This window comes from Desmodus rotundus, chromosome 12 (assembly GCF_022682495.2).
Source record: "Desmodus rotundus isolate HL8 chromosome 12, HLdesRot8A.1, whole genome shotgun sequence".
NCBI lineage: Eukaryota > Metazoa > Chordata > Mammalia > Chiroptera > Phyllostomidae > Desmodus > Desmodus rotundus.
The window spans coordinates 51,729,340-51,746,415 of NC_071398.1; the positions used below are offsets into that span (position 1 = coordinate 51,729,340).

The following is a 17,076-nucleotide window of genomic DNA, read 5'->3' on the forward strand; positions in this document are numbered from 1 at the left end:
ACTCACATACAAAATAGTCCAGGCATAGCAGGACACTCCAAATGTGTGTAGTCTTAAGTGTGTACTGGTATTTTGCTTTATTATGATTAGCCAAGAACAACAGAAATGACTCCATACTGAGCCATAGTTGGAAAGAAAGAAGACATATATTCTGAATTGCTTTAATAAGCACTAGCAGTTCAGCACCCCTCCAAAAAAGGGGGGGGGGGATTCTGTGGAAAGTAACATCACAGTGTGATCTGATCATAAAATACCAACTGTGAAGGGCATGGTGGGGAGTCACACCCCAGGCTTGAAACTTCTTTGGTGAAAAGTGCTAAGGCAGCCTTGTCTTTTACATGTGTCTAGGTTCATACTCCTCCAGAATACCGAAAGTAATAGCCCTCAACGGGAGGATGAACCCTCAAGAGAGTGCACAATTTTGTTAACTATCCTGTAATCCACTTCGCACTTTACTTTTCCCAAACTCCATGCCGTTTTCCTCCTGTACCCTCAATTTCAACTGCATTCAAGTGCAAAATTTATTCTCAAAAGCATTAGAGATTTTTCTCCCAGGCCTATGTCATCTTTTTGGCTTCCATAAGCTCTTACAATTCTCCACAGCTGTGTTTCTCATGCTGACAAGTTCTACTTCTAGTCCCATTAAAAATAATAATTAAAAAACCGCTCTCTGCTCCCTGCAGGCAATGATTATGTACTACCCATTTAGGGACAATTTTAACCACATTAACATTTCTTTTTAAAAGATTTTATTTATTTTTAGTGAAGGAGAAGACAAGGAGATGAAGAAACATTGATGTCAGAGAGAAACAAAGATGGGTTTGCTTCCTGCTTGCCGGGACCAAACCCACAACTCTGACATGTACCATGGCCAGGAATGAAACTGGCGACTGTTAACTTTCCATGACACACAACCAAGTGACATCTGTCAGGGCTACTCATGTAATATTTCTGACTTTATAATCTAAGACAGACAATATGTACAAGGGATTTCTTCAATGACCCTGCAAATACCTAAGTCTGTGGATGTTCAAATCTCATATAAAATGCCATGATTTGCATATAGCCTGCAATGTCCTGTATACATTAAGAAATTTCGAGATTACTTATAATACATAACACAATATAAATTTTATATACTTTTTAAAAGATTTTATTTTTAGAGAGGGTAAGGGAAGAGAAAGGGAGAGAAACATCAATGTGTGTGGTTGTCTCTTGTGATCCCTGCACTGGGGACCTGGCCCACAACCCAGGCAAGTGCCCTGACTGGGAATCGAACCCATGACCCTTTGCTTCCCAGTCCCGCACTCAATCCTCTCAGCTACACCAGCCAGGGCATAAATTTTATATACGTTTTATATAGTAATTTTAAAGAGGAAAAAAACTGTTCATGTTTAGTAGACAGTTATACAACCACTATATAGCTAATTACATAGTAGATGTGAGCAATAATGTAATTTTTTCCCAGCACGTTCCACCCAGTGTAATCCAAGGATATGAAACCCAGTGGGCCTACTGCACTCATTTTATTAAAGTATGAACAAACCTGTTACAGAAAATAACCACACGTGGGAGGTCTCAGATCTCCCATCTGCATGTTCAGACTGATCACGCAGTTGTGGTGGCAGAGAGAATCCTGGATGCACGTTTAGAAGAGGAACGTTCATCTGGCTGCAGTTTCTCTACCAACTATGGTTTTCCCTGGACCCAGTCTTTCAACCAGTTATCCTAGTCCAATGAATTGTGGACAGCAGGACACACAATTTCCTGTAGACCAGAAGACAACCCATTGACAGTGCTGATATAATCTGCCATCTGCTTTGGGTAAAGGAAAAATCATGCTGCTCTCATAACTGAGGGTCTCATGTCTGCCACTTCCTTGGGGTAATCTCAGAGACTCCTAAAACACAATATCCAAATGACAACCAGAAAGGTCTTCACTCCTTTCCAGGAAGCTTTGGAGAGCCACACAAATTTGGTGAAAACTGGTCAGTTATTTTCTGCCATCATACAGTCTGTCCACAAGCAGAGAATGTTTGAGACCCCTAAAATGTTGTTCAGCTTTTCATGCTTGTAGAGCCCAAATCAGTTTATAAACTACCCTGAACAGTAAAAAGGACAACCAATTTTAAAGGAGAGCACTGGGTAGGTAGCTCAGCTGGTTAGAGCATCACCCCAATATGCCAAGGTTGTAGGTTCAAACTCTTGACTGTCCACATAAATAACCAATAAATGATTGCATAAATAAGAGAAACAAGAAATCAATAAATAAAAATTAAAAACAGCCCTGGCTGGTGTGGCTCAGTGGATTGAGCACTGGCCCATGGCCTGAAAGATCGCTGTTGCAGTTCCTGGTCAGGACACATGCCTGGGTTGCAGGTGAGGTCCCCAGCTGGTCTGTTTCTCTCCTTCTATTTCTCCCTCCTTCCTCCTCTCTAAAAATAAATAAAACCTTTCTTAAAATTTTAAAAATAAAAATTAGTGTGGAATTAAAAGACTAAGGCCTCAATTATTGTACAAGCCAAAGCAATGTGCAGCAGGCACTTCCTAGGTTTATGAAATGCTAGACGGAAAAACTCATCAAAAGCATCACATGAGACCAACAAATCCCTGGGACAAGTAGATACTGTTCTGCAGTGTCCGAATTAGTCATAAGGGGAAAGCTGACACCTAAGTGCTCACATTATTTCTACATTACAATATATGTGAGGACAAGAGGTCAGTTTCCCTGAGCACATGAGGGTGTGGGACAGTTGCAAAGTTTATAAACCTGTCCCCTGGTCAAGAGGAAAAGTCTACAGCCACACAATCTGTACCATAAACCTAGTGTCCCAGCAAGTAAGGAAGTACAATATACACAATTTCCCATATCAATGAAATTTACAAGGAATCTCCCCACTGGGCCAATTCAAATGTAACAGCTTATTTTCAGACAGATGGCTCCTCAGTTTCCTCCAGGGCCGCGACACTGAAGAGTAAATTGTACATTCTCAACACATTTAAGGCTCTTCTCTAACGTGAACTCTCTGATGTTGAGACAAGGTAGATTTTCGCATAAAAAATTTTCCACAATCTCTGCACTCATAAGGCCTTTCTCCTGTGTGACCTCTCCGGTGTTGACTGAATTGGGAACTATCCCTAAATGACTTTCCACATTCACTGCACTCATAAGGCCTTTCTCCTGTGTGAACTCGCTGATGATAACGAAGTTTGGAACTACAGATAAAAGATTTCCCACATTCACCACACTCATAAGGCCTTTCTCCTGTGTGAACTCTTTGATGATAGCGGAGAGTGGAACCAGAAGCAAAGGATTTTTCACACTGACTGCATTTGTAAGGCTTTGTTCCTGTATGAACTCTCTGATGATAAGAAAGCGTATCACTACTGGCAAAAGATTTGCCACATTCAGTACACTCATAAGGCCTTTCTCCAGTGTGAACTCTCTGGTGTCTAACGAGTATTGAGCTGCTGGTAAAAGATTTTCCACATTCAATGCACTGATAGGGCTTTTCTCCCCTGTGAAGTCTCCGATGATAACCAAGGCCAGAGGTAGAGGTAAAAGATTTGCCACATTCACTACACTTGTAAGACCTTTCTCTATTGTGAATTTTCTGGTGTATCGAGAGGGAAGATTTGTGGCTAAAAGATTTCCCACATTCACTACACTCATAAGGCCTCTGTCCAGTATGACCTCTCTGGTGTTTAGTAAATTGTGACCTATCTTTAAAAGTTTTTCCACATTCACTGCATTCATATGGTCTCTCTCCAGTATGTACTCTGTGATGATAACGGAGGCTTGAGCTAAAGGTAAAAGTCTTCCCACATTCATTGCACTTATAAGGTCTTTCTCCTGTATGAACTCTCTGATGGTAATTCAGGGTGGAACTAGATGTAAAACATTTCCCACATTCACGACACTCATAAGGCCTTTTTCCCGCATGAGTTCTCAGATGGTAACAGAGCGTGGAGCTAGAAGTAAAGGATTTCCCACATTCACTGCACACATAAGGTTTTTCTCCTGTGTGGACTCTCAAGTGTTGAATGAGTGTCGACTTATTGTTAAAAGATTTCCCACATTCACTACACTTGTAAGGTCTTTCTCCTGTGTGAACTCTCTGGTGTAAAATGAGGTTATTTCTTCGAATAAAGGATTTCCCACATACACTACACTCATAAGGCCTTTCTCCTGAATGAGTTTTCTGATGATATTGGAAGTCAGACCTAGAGATAAAAGATCTGCCACATTCATTGCACCCATAAGGCCTTTCTCCTGTGTGAACACTCTGATGGTAACGAAGGGCAGAGCTAGTGGTAAAAGATCTATCACATTCACTGCACTCATAAGGCCTTTCTCCAAGGTGGCCTCGCTCATGATACTGAAGGGTGGAGCTACAAGTAAAAGATTTGCCACATTTACTGCACACATAAGGCTTTTCTCCTGTGTGAATTCTCTGGTGTCGAACAAGTGTCCACCTATTGTTAAAGGATTTTCCACACTCATTACAATCATAAGGCCTTTCTCCTGTGTGAACTCTATGATGATAACGAAGGCTAGAGCTAAAAGTAAAAGATTTTCCACATTCACTGCATTCATAAGGCCTATACCCTGAGTGAACCCTCAGGTGTATGAGAAGGTTATTTCTACGGGTAAAGGACTTCCCACATTGCCTACATTCATAAGGCCTTTCTCCAGTGTGAACCCTCTGATGATAACGAAGAGCGGTACGAGTAATAAAAGATTTCCCACATTCACTACACTCATGAGGTCTCTCTCCAGTGTGAACTCTTTGATGATAACGCAGGTCAGACCTAGAAATAAAAGATTTCCCACATTCATTACACCCATAAGGCCTTTCTCCTGTATGAGAGCTCTGATGATAATTTAGAGCAGCAACAGAGGTAAAAGATTTGGAGCAGTCATTACACTTGTAAGGCTTTTCTCCAGTGTGAACTCTCTGATAAGGAATCAACACTGAACTATGACTAAAAGGTTGTGTACACTCACTGCACAAAAAACTGTTTTCTCCACTGTGCTGTCCTGAGGGAGAAATGAGGAAACATTTGTGGCTTAAGGATTTTCCACATTTGCTGCACTTGTACAGCCTTGGTCCTGTATGAATTTTTTCATGATGACTGCGAGCTGAGCTCCCACCAAAGGATTTTCTATTTCTACCACACACATGGAAACTTTTCCCAGTGTGGCCTCTGCAGTGCGTGACAAATGAGGATTTGTACCTGAATGTTTTTCCACATTCACTACATACAAAACACTGTCTTCCAGTGTGAACAGCCTGGTCCACAGGTATGTGCTGGGAGTTGCAGGCTTTCTTGCCTTCCCCCAAGGTGTAATGACTTCTTCTGCTTCGTAATGCTGCTTCCCACTGTGTGCCCTTGTTTGGCTCCTTCACTTTATGGGTGTCCTGCTGTTGCTGAGGACCTGAGCTGGCCAGGCAGTCCTTCTCAACCTCGCCATAGATAAAGCGTGTCCCTGACACGTGGATTCTGCAGCTCTTCACAAGTGAGGCCCCGCTCAGAGTATTACTGAAGGGTTTCTGTCCCATATGCTGTTCCTGGTACTGGTGACACTTTGCACTGAAATGAAATCGTTTTGCACATGCCCCGCACCTCAGCAGTGTCGGGCTGTGTTGTTTGCCCTGCTGCTCTACCAAGTTAAAAATGTCTCTCAAGACAGGCTCACAACTCGCACAGGGGTGACTCTTCTGGGAAGACGAAGCTGCCTTGGGATTCTTGGTCTGTGCGACTTGTACACAAACATTCTGTTTAATAGGTGTCTCCACATCCTCTCTTCCACAGCAGCAACCTGAATGCAGAGAAATGCTGGTGAAGTACCTATTGACTATAAGGAGCAGAGAACCCCAGCACACATGTCTACGTGTCACAGGAAAGCAAGAATACAAGAAATATTCTTCAAAATGAGAAAGTTCCACTGAAGGACTGGCTGACTGTGGTGTATTATTGGGCTTCTAAGGTTACAATATAATGGAAACCTCTCCAGGGGAAGGATACTTGGACAGGGCATGACACACGGGAAAGAGGCAGGGCTTGCAATGCATTTCCTCTGCCAACAGCTTCCTGTATATCCCTCTCTGCTGCTGACATTAGGCTGGGTAGAACACACATATAAGCCCATTACTGTCCCTTTGCAAGATATTAGCTGCTGTACAAGGTCAATATATAGATTCGTGAGTGTCTGGGCAAATAACACATGAGTGCCAATGTTCAAGAGTACCACAGAAAGAGGGGTGAGAGAAAGGGTGAAATGTGGGATCAATGGAGGTGGAAATATCTGTGAGCTGGAAACCCCAGGAGAAGTGACAAGTAGTAGAACTGACAAGTCAGCAAAGTATCAAAGCTGGAAAAGGTAGAAGTGGGTATGGCTGCTGGCAATAGTAGTCAAATTGTGGTTGAAAAAAAGTCAGGTTACTGGTTATGATCTGAATGAAGCCCTGACTTTACAATCTCCACAGCTGCCACTCACCAGGACCAGATCCCATTAGCCCACTCTGCCATTGTTGGAGAGAGATCCATCCTGTGATATGTGCAGAAAGGACCCTTCCCTGAAAGTCCTAGAAGGTCAGCTATATAGAACATGAAGCACAAAAGGAAAAACCAGAACACTGAATGGCCGGCACTGTCTCAGAGCAACAAAGCAGAGAACAGACCCAGAAAAGACATGTAGGTGAGTCATGTCAGCACGATGGTGGAAGAAACCAGCCTGGATTACTAATGACAAAATACTAAGACAGCTATCCACAGAGAGAACTGGTCCTTGAAGGACTAAAGAGTACCATTAAAATACTACAGCACCATGCCTGGTGTAACTGAAATGGTTTGAGTCACCACACAAACCAAAAGGTTGGGGCCTCGGTTCTCAGTCAGGGTACATGCCCACTCTGTGGGTTCAGTCCCCATTATGGCCTTGTTCAAAAGGCAACCAATTGATATTTCTCTCTCACATCAATGTTTTTCTCCTTTCTTCCTCCCTTTCCCTATCAGAAAAGTATAAATATGTAATAAAACAAAACTTAAAAACAGAAAGATATTACAGTAACACAGTGGAGTATAAAAAGGAGAATATTCACACAAAGAGGACGGCTGGTGATATCAACTTAATGAAGACAAACAGAGATGAAATATATGACAAGGCAGGAGCCCAGTGTACCAGCCACAGGGCAGATGACATAGTGTTCTCAAGGCTGTGATCTGCAGGAAACCTCAGGAGCCTTTGCCACAGAGACCTCCACAGCTCTTCTTCAAGGTGAGAACCCCCACAGTATGCACAGTAGAAGAGGCTGAGCGTGTATTGCCATGGACCCAACATGCCTGCTCCCCAGAGGATACCAGCAGCCTTAACAGTGAGGGTACCAAGGTCCATCACCACAGGCCACCTGCGGGACAAGAGCAGGTGAGTTGTCCTCACTCCCCCTTTCCAGCACAAGGGCAGCCATGCCTCCCAACTCCCAGGCCCCAGAGCCACAGCTGCTCCTGCGATGCCCGTATTTTAGACCCGGACTCCACGGCTATCAGGTGAGTGAGTGCTCAGGTCTCATGCACCAAAGCCATGACTGCTGGGGGGCAGCCAGCTCCTCAGACACCACAGTCACTGTCTCTCTCTGTGTATCTGTGCGCTGGTCATAGGCTCCAGAACTGATCCATGTGTGACTGCATCTCTCACAACAATGTCATTTTTCCTGGGGGCAAGTCAGTATCTAAGACCCTACTACTGCTATTCCTCTGAGTCTATTCAGAGCCTAGAATCCAGATTCACACCTGCTCTACAGGTGCCCAAAGATCAGACACCAACTGCACCATCACCGTGAAGATGCCCTGTACTTGGCACCAAAAGGGAACCACTCAGCCAAAACAGTTCCCACCAGAGAACAAAGTAGGGAAGTCCTCAGAAACCTTTTCCACTGATGTCAACACCCACAGTCTTAGCTATTGTTTCCCTAATGTTGACCTCAGGTGACACAGATGCAGACACTAAGCTGCTGGGCCTTCTTGTATTGAGAACTGCAACATCCTACTAAGTCTACACAGTGACACCCACACACAGGTGTTGATCTGGCTCTGTAAACCCCTTCCATGAAGTCTGCAGATTCTGCTCTGTGAAACGTATAGGCATCAACACAAGGCTACAAAGTACACACAAACAAAAAAGAAAATCAAGGAAATATGACAACTCCCAAACAAGGGAACACAATAATTTATCAATCACCCCAGAGAAATGAAGAGCTGTGAGTGGTCAGAGAAGGACTTCAAAATAAAACAAACAGGAATTATGGTGCTTAAAAATAATAAATGAAAGGAAAAGAATGGGACAGAGAGCATCAACAGTTGATCTATCAAAGAAATGATTCAGAAATTGAAAGGTCTTTTAAAACCATCCAAAGGAAAAAGTAATCAAAAGAACTAAAGAGACTAAATAAAGTCTACATAAATTATAGGTTATCACAAGGTTATTTTTAAAAATAATGACCCTGGCCAGAGTGTCTCAGTGGATTGAGCACCACGCTCCAAACCTAAAGGTCTGCAGTTCTATTCCCAGTCAGGACACATGCCTCAGTTGCCAGGTGTTGGGAACTGCCCTGACTGGTTTCAGAAGCTGTAACCCGTCAAGGCTGAGGCTGAGTAAAAAGACCTTGGGACCATAAGCCACTAAGGAGACCAAAGTTATTTTCTCGGCAGGGACAGAGCCTACTTCAACCTCCGTGGCCCAGGGGGATGACTGGTTAGCCAATGATGGGTAAGATTCCTCAAGGGAGGGACAACCTAAGATAGGCAGGGTCACAAAGGTGTCATCAGGAAAGTACTTAGGGGACTATAGAAAAAGGGATGATGGACCCTCACCCCTCAGCTTTGTCATAGCGTGAGTGCTCATTCTATCTGTAAAAAGTCTCCTAATGTGTTGGCTGCCTCCATCCACCACCTGACTTAAGCCTAAAACAGTGCTGGAGCTGGGTGTGGCCCTGTGCTGGAATGAGGGTTTCCTGGGGACATCAGGCTTAAGAAAAGAATGCATAAAATCCTTTGAAACCTGCTTTGCTAAGAATACCCTCAATTTAAATGATAAGCGTCCAAGCATAAAATGAGTTTGTTTCCCAAAGTTTTATGGCCCTGTGATATCACTCTATCTATCTGACCCTGACTCAGAATAAGCCCTTATATTTCTTTGAATATCTATTCCTTGATCATAACTGCCTAATAATGATTGATGAACTTTACCTATAAGCCCTGTATTCTTATGCAAATCAAACCCAATAAAAGCCCATTGAGGAATAGGCTCAAGGCCCTTCTCCTCAGAGAGATTGGCCACCTTTCCTCCCCAAGAAGATCATGTCTTGGTAGACTTATTCTCATGTGGGGAAGACAGGAGGGCTCTCTGGCTAGAGCCTCCCCACAGCAGGGCATGTCCTGGATTAAGGGTGTAAGGAGGGGTGTACAGGTATGCCAGAGGCAACTGATTGATGTATCTCACACATGTATATTTCTCTCCCTTTCCCCCCTCTCTAAAAATAAATAAAATCTTAAAAAAATAATAATAATCCATATTGCCCTGACCAGTGTCGCTCAGTTTCTTGTGCATTGTCCTGTAAAGGGAATGGTCAGAGGTTCCACCCCCAGTTAGGTCACATGCCTGGGCTTTGGTTTGGTCCCCGGTCAGGGCACATAGGAGAAGCAACTGGTCAGTGTTTCCCTGTCACTCTCACATCAATGTTTCTCTCCCTTTCTCTCTCCCTCCCTTTCCCTCTCTGTAAGATCAGTGATCATGTTCTCCGGCCAGGGTGAAGAAAAAGCTATACAGAAAAAGAAGAGAAACTGCCTGTGTTTGTAGATGACATAAGTTTACATGAATAAAAACCTAAAATCTGCACTAAAAAAACAAAATCTCTGCCAGAAGTAACAAGTCCTGTTAATTTACATAACCCCAAATCCACATAAAAATCAAGATGCATCATAACACTAATAAAATATCTCAATAAGAAATGAAGAAACCCATAGCATTAAAAGCAATAAAATACTGAGGACTAAATTAAATCAAGGAGGAGAAAGATGTGGACTCAAACTTTAACACAGTGATGAAAGGAACTGAACACAGAAATTAATGAAAAGACATCCTGTGTTCTTGGATTGGAAGAATTATTATTGTTAGGATATTTCTTTTTTAACAAAGATTTATTTATTTATTTATTTTTGAGAGGCAAAGGGAAGGAGATAGAGATAAACATCAATGTATGAGCACCTCTCACATGCCCTGTAGTGCAGAGTTGGCCCAAAACCCAGGCATATCCCCTGACTAGGAATTGAACCAGCGATCCTTTGGTTTGAGTGTCAGCATTCAAACTAGTGAGCCACACCAGCCAGGGCTGGCTATTTCTAATAAATAAAACAACCAAATGATTCAATGCAATCTCTATAAAAATCCGTAACATTTTTACCAGAAATAGAAAAAGAATCCTAAAATTCAAACAACAAATGATCTCCAATAGTCAAAGCAATTTTGATCAAGAACATCAATGGTAGGGACAGAGGCATCACACTTCATTATTCATTTTTTAAGACTTTATTTATTTTTAGAGGAGGAAGGACAGAGAAAGATAGGGAAAGAAATGCTGAAGTGAGAGATCAGTCACCTCTTGTACATGCCCCAACTGGGGACCAAACCCAAAACCCAGGCATGTGCCCTGACCAAGAATGGAACCAGCAACCTTTAGCTTTGCAGGACAACACCCAACCACCTCAGACCACTGTTGAGGGCCAACACTTTAGGATTTAAACCATATTATAAATCAATATTAATCAAAATCGACAAAAATAGACACATGAACACAAAGACCTAAGAAACAGAATATAGACAGCCTAGAAATAAACCCACATATGTGGGCAACTTCTCTTTGACAAGAACACCAAAAATACACAACGGGGAAAAGATAGTTTATCCAACTAATAGTGTTGAGCCTTGGCCAGGTAGTTCAACTGGTTAGAGCATCATTGCAATGTGCCAAGGTTTCAGGTTCAATCCCTGGTCAGGGCACATACAAGAATCACAAACCGATGTTTCTGCCTCTCTCTCTCCTGACTCTCCCACTCTCTCTCTATAAAAATCAATAAAATAATTAAAGTAAAATAAATAGTGATGAAAAAACTGAACATATACCAGACCCTCTACCTTATACCACTCACAAAAATTAACTCAAAATGCAGTAAACTCTCAAACATAACACATGAAAATACAAAATTCCTTGGGAAAGATGATCTTCTTAACACTGGTATTGGCAATAATATTTTGGATGACACCAAAAGGAGGTAAGAAAGGCAAAAATAAATAAGCCAGGCTATAAACTAAAACGATTGTGCAAATGCCCTGGCTGATGTGGCTCAGTGGAGGTTCGCTGCCTCGATTCCCAGTCAGGACACACCACTGGGTTACAGGCCTGGTCTCCAGTGGGGGGTGCATGAGAGGCAACCACTCATGGATGTTTTTCTCCCTCTATTTCTCCCTCCTTTCCCTGCTCTCCAAAAATAAATAAATAAAATATTTAAAAGAAAAGTTTCTGCATAGTAAAGAAAGCAATTAACAGCTCTGGGTGGTGTGGCTCAATGGGTTGAGTCCTGGCCTGTGAACAGAAAGTTCACTGGTTCAGTTCCTGGTCAGGGAACATGCCTAGGTTGCAGGCCAGGTCCCTAGTTGGGGTTGATGCAACTGAGATTGATGTATCTGTCACACACTGGTGTACCTCTCTCTTTCTCCCTCCCCTTCACTCTCTCTAAAAGTAAATAAAATAAAGTAAGAGAAAGGAACCAACAAAATGAAATTTGAGGGAATATTTGTAAGAACGGTCTCACAAAGGGTAAGTATCTAACATATAAGGTGCCCAAAGAACTCAATAGCAAAAGAACAAATTAAAAAGTTGGCACAAATCTGAATAAACATTTAATCAAAAATCTAAAAGGGGGAGAACCAAGATGGAGGTGTAGGTAGACACACTGCGCCTCCTCGCACAACCAGAACTGACAGAAAAATCGAACAGCAAGGAAGTCCGACACCAAGGAGATAAAAAAGAAACATACATCCAGACCGGTAGGAGGGGAGGAGATGGGCACCGGGGCGGGCACCAGGGAAGAGAGGACTCGCGTGGCCGTGGCAGGACCGAGACTGGCGGAGTGTGGGACGAACGGGGCAGGCAGTCCGACCACTAGCAGACCCTGCGGCCCTACAATCGCTCACAGAGAAACCCAGACAGATGGCGGGGGAGCGAAGCAGACCGCATAACCCAGGGTTCCAACACAGGGAAATAAAGCCTCAAACCTCTGATTGAAAACACCCGTGGGGGTAGAGGCAGCAGCAGGAGAGACTCCCAGCCTCACAGGAGAGGTCGTTGGAGAGACCCACAGGGGCCTAGAGTGTGCACAAGCCCACCCACTCGGGAACCAGCACCAGAGGGGCCCAATTTCATTGTGGGTAGCACAGGGAGTGACTGAAATATGGCAGAGAGTAGAGCAAGTGCCATTGCTCCCTCTCGGCCCCTCCCCCACGTACAGCATCACAGCACAGCGACCAGCGTTACCACGCCCCCGGGAACACCTAAGGCTCCGCCCCTTAAAGTAACAGACCCACCAAGACAAAAAAAAAAAAAAGGCCCAAGTGACAGAACACTTCAAAGCTCCAGAAAAAATACAACTAAGCGAGGAAGAGATAGCCAACCTATCGGATGCACAGTTCAAAACACTGGTTATCAAGATGCTCACAGAACTGGTTGAATTTGTTCGAAAACTAGATGAAAAAATGAAGCCTATGCCAAGATAAACAAAGGAAAATGTACAGGGAACCAATAGTGATGTGAAGGAAACTGGGACTCAAATCAATGGTGTAGACCAGAAGGAAGAAAGAAACATCCAACCAGAAAAGAATGAAGAAACAAGAATTCGGAAAAATGAGGAGAAGCTTAGGAACCTCCAGGATATCTTGAAATGTTCCAACATCCGAATTATAGGGGTGCCAGAAGGAGAAGAGGAAGAACAAAAAATTGAAAACTTATTTGAACAAATAATGAAGGAGAACTTCCCCAGTCTGGAAAGGAAATAGACTTCCAGTAAGTCCAGGAAGCTCAGAGAGTCCCAAAGAAGCTAGACCGAAGGAGGAACACACCAAGGCACATCAAAATTACATTGCCCAAGATGGAACAGGAGAGAATCTTAGAAGCAGCAAGAGAAAAGGACACAGTTATCTATAAGGGAGTTCCCATAAGACTGCTAGCTGATTTCTCCAAAGAGACCTTACAGGCAAGAAGGGGCTGGAAAGAAGGATTCCAAGTCATGAAAGGCAAGGGCCTACATCCAAGATTACTCTATCCAGCAAAGCTATCATTTAGAATGGAAGGGAAGATAAAGTGCTTCTCAGATAAAGTCAAGTTAAAGGAGTTCATCATCACTAAGCCATTATTATATGAAATGTTAAAGAGACTTATCTAAGAAAAAGATAAAAAATATGAACAGTAAAAATGACAGCAAACTCACAGTTATTAACAACCACACCTAAAACAAAAACAAGAGCAAACTAGGCAAACAACTAGAACAGAAACAGAACCACAGAAATGGAGATCACATGGAGGGTTATCAATAGGAGAGTGGGAGGGGGAGAGAGGGGGGAAAGGTACAGAGAATAAATAGCATAAATGATAGGTGGAAAATAGACAGGGGGAGGGTAAGAATAGTGTAGGAAATGTAGAAGCCAAAGAACTTATAAGTATGACCCATGGACATGAACCATAGGGGGGAATGTGGGAGGGAGGGGGTAGGCAGGATGGAGTTGAGTGAAGGGGGGAAATGGGACAACTGTAATAGCATAATCAATAAATATATTTTTTTAAAAATCTAAAAAGGGCAAATAATTTGAAAAATGTATTTCCTCCCATGTTTTAGCACCAATAACAAAACACACACACACACATAATTCTCCTCACTAATCAACGTAAATGCAAATCAAACCAACGATATTACCTCTAACCTGATAAGACGCCTACCATCAAAACTGCAGCGAGAGCCGTGGCTAGAGTGCCTCAGTGGTTTGAGTGCTGGCCTGAAAACCAAAGGGTTGCTGGTTTGATTCCCAGTGCGGGTACATGCCTGAGTTGTGGGCCAGGAACCTGGTGATGGGCCTGGAAGAGGCAACCACCCATTCAAGTTTCTCTCCCTCTCTTTCTCCCAGCCTTTCCCTCTCTCTAAAAACAAATAAATAAAATCTTCAAAAAAGAAAAACACTGTAGAGAGAAGTGTTAGTGCAGGTGTAGATATTATGAAACCCATGGACAATAAGGCTGAAATAGAAAAAAAAGAAAAAGAAAAAAGAAAATTGTAAAAAAAAACAAATAGAATGCCAGGATCTGGGGTGTAGTGGAAAACAGGAACTTGTTGGTTGAAAGTTCCAACATTCCTTTAAAATATGAGAGATTATTTCCTGGCTGGTGTGGCTCAGTGGATTGAATGCCGGCCTGAGAACCAAAGGATTGCTGGTTCAATTCCTAGTTAGGGCACATGCCTGGGCGGAGGGCCAGGTCTGCTGTGCGGGTGAGCGTGAGAGGCAACCACACATTGATGTTTCCCTCGTTCTCTTTTGCCTTCCCTTCCCCTCTCTATATATTAAATAAATAAAATCTTAAAAAAAAAAAAAAAAAGATGAGTTCTGAGGATGTGACTAAGAGCATGGTGACTATAGTTAACAATTTCATGTACTTGAAATTCAAGAGAGTAGATCTTAAGCATTCTTAGCATAAAAAAAAATAAGGCAATTTTCTATAGTGATGGATGTTGAATTAACTTCACTGTGACAATTATTTTACTATGTGTATAAAATCACCACATTGTACACTTTAACATATACATACAAGTTTATATCTTGGAAAGGCTAGGAAAAAAAAAAAGGGAAAACAGATCTAAAGACTATACACTATGCAGGGGAGGTATTTTAAGAAAAGGCCATGGTTTACATAAGTAACGACCATGACAACACCTGCAACTCCTGGCCCAGGTAGGCAAGAGGAAATGATGGCTAAAAGGAGGAGTCAAACCCTGGGAGGCAGAAGTGAGGTGGATCTGGACACATTAACCCAGACACTGAGAGGGCAAGCTCTGTGAATCCACTAAGCTCAATGCAATAGTGGTGACTTTGAATCTTTCCCTAAAAGGGTTCAGGACTGGGACTGCAGGGAGGGAAGGCAGTGCAAACACTCCAGCCCTAGCAATACAGCAACTCCCCGGAAAACTGGGGCAGCAAGCAGTGCCTGTGGTCCACACCTGAGCCCTGAGAAAGGTCTTGGGGTGGATGGAGTAGAGTCTAGTCCAAGTCACTGGTGAGGCCATGGGTCTTACCCAGAGAGGATATAAGTGAAAAGTTCTCCAGCATCACACGGAGGTACAGGCGTCTCTGAGCCTCATCAAGCAGCCTCCATTCCTCCCAGGAGAAGTGCACGGCAACATCCTCAAAGGTCACACTGGCCTGTTATCATGGGGACAGGAAAAACATGAGCTTTCTGTCTCTGAGAACCCACAACCCACCTCCCCACACATCTATCCCACTCCCAGCCTCCTCCAAAGCTGCCTCCTCAGAGGAATTCCACTGATGCCCGCTCTACCCTCAGGTCCCTTTTTATTCATTATGTTCAGCCCTCAGCCTCATCAGGCAGGGAGGCACAGAGAAGTAATCCAGTTCTGGTCCTGGCTTGTAGGGTCCCATCCATCCTGTCATTAATTCCCTTTGGGGTCTCTAGATTGTGACAAGACACAGCCAAGTGTGGGCGCATGCTTCACCCTTCAGTGCCCAACACTAGGGTCCTGGGACAACAACTCACTTTTCCTCAATAAGCACATCATTCTGTAGATTGTTCCTTTGACAGTCCCCACCTGATCCCACAGGTACTCATTTGTGGAGATGCTGCTTTGAAGGCCTCCTCTATACATCTAGCCCTTGCTTCAGAATTCGCCTCCCAAAAGCACATGTGAACTTCAGATGCCCATGGCCCCCTTCCACCGGTGTGATGTTCTCAGCAGCCACGTCGGGTTCTCTCCACACAACCTTCCCTAAGAATCCCAGTCCTAATGGTCTCCATGCCAGACACACTGACACTCAAAGATGACCATACGTGTCCCAGACCTTAGCCACCAGCAAATCTGAAACTCCCCCAGACCCCATCACAGCAGAGCACACACACGGGGGGATCCAGCTCTAGCGAACAAGCAGGAGCTCTGCCCTCAGTGTCAAGTCATCTCAGTTACTCCTCTGCCTCCAGAACCATCACGTCTACTCGTCCCATCGAAGCCTTCGTCACCTGCTACACAGTTACCGTGACCACCTCCCTCTTTCACTTGTATTTCTGTGCGCAGCACCCTCATCAGGGGCAGAGCTAGAGGAAACTCATCCCGCACCCTACTCTTTCTGACCAAGTAGCACCGGCAGGAGAACCTGCATTCCGCCACCTAAACGCCGTCCACCGGGGTTTGGGCTGCAGGGCTCCCTACGGTGAAGGTGGACGGCACGCGGACGCGCACTCACCGCAGCTGGGCGCCTCATCGCCGCCGCCGCCATCCGACTGTGTGGGCGGAGTGGGGCGGGTGCGGAGGGGTCCCCGGGGCCGCAGTTCCGATCTCTGCGTTGGCGGGTCCCACGGGCGGTGTCACCGAACGTCAGACTCCCGTCTGTTCCGCAAGGACTACGACTCCTTTGCGATTTTTCCGTTTGTCAACTCATAAGCGGTTCACCTACCCAAAGCCGAATAGACTCACAAGAATGGCAGCAAGAATGGCCGCCAGGAGGAGGATGCCGGAAGTTCCGCCCCAAACTGATGAAATCTGAGAAGTGCTCTTTCGATTTGTGATTGGCTCAACTAAGCCCTCTGTCTTCTGGGTAATGTAGTTCTCAGAGCTCTAGAGGTCATAAGGAATGGAGTTCTCCATCCTGAGCCACTAGATGATTGCGTAAATTGATACTCCTCCTCCCTCGAAGGAGGACTTTGCTTTCTGTTAACTTACAGTTCTGACACAATGTACTGGAACATA

General features: G+C 44.1%; 1 protein-coding gene across 1 annotated transcript; it reads right to left on the bottom strand.

The window, feature by feature from the left end:
- Window position 1: 1 nt before the first annotated feature.
- On the bottom strand, window positions 2-16,828 carry LOC112313677 (zinc finger protein 814). Its single transcript, XM_024570275.3, has 3 exons — window positions 16,574-16,828; window positions 15,394-15,520; window positions 2-5,824 (listed from the first exon to the last, which is right to left on the bottom strand). The coding sequence occupies exons 1-3, from the start codon at window positions 16,604-16,606 to the stop codon at window positions 3,000-3,002; spliced, it is 2,985 nt and encodes a 994-aa protein (XP_024426043.2). The 5' UTR covers window positions 16,607-16,828; the 3' UTR covers window positions 2-2,999.
- Between the last annotated feature and the right edge of the window lie 248 nt (window positions 16,829-17,076).

What these genes read in the sequence shown, in the direction of transcription:
- LOC112313677 (XM_024570275.3), bottom strand. Translation starts at nt 16,606, where the DNA reads ATGGCGGCGGCGGCGATGAGGCGCCCAGCTGCG. An exon ending in CGATGAGGCGCCCAGCTGCG is followed by an intron (nt 15,521 to 16,573) that starts GTGAGTGCGCGT and finishes CCATGATAACAG; the next exon opens with GCCAGTGTGACCTTTGAGGA. An exon ending in TTCACTTATATCCTCTCTGG is followed by an intron (nt 5,825 to 15,393) that starts GTAAGACCCATG and finishes CTCTGCATTCAG; the next exon opens with GTTGCTGCTGTGGAAGAGAG.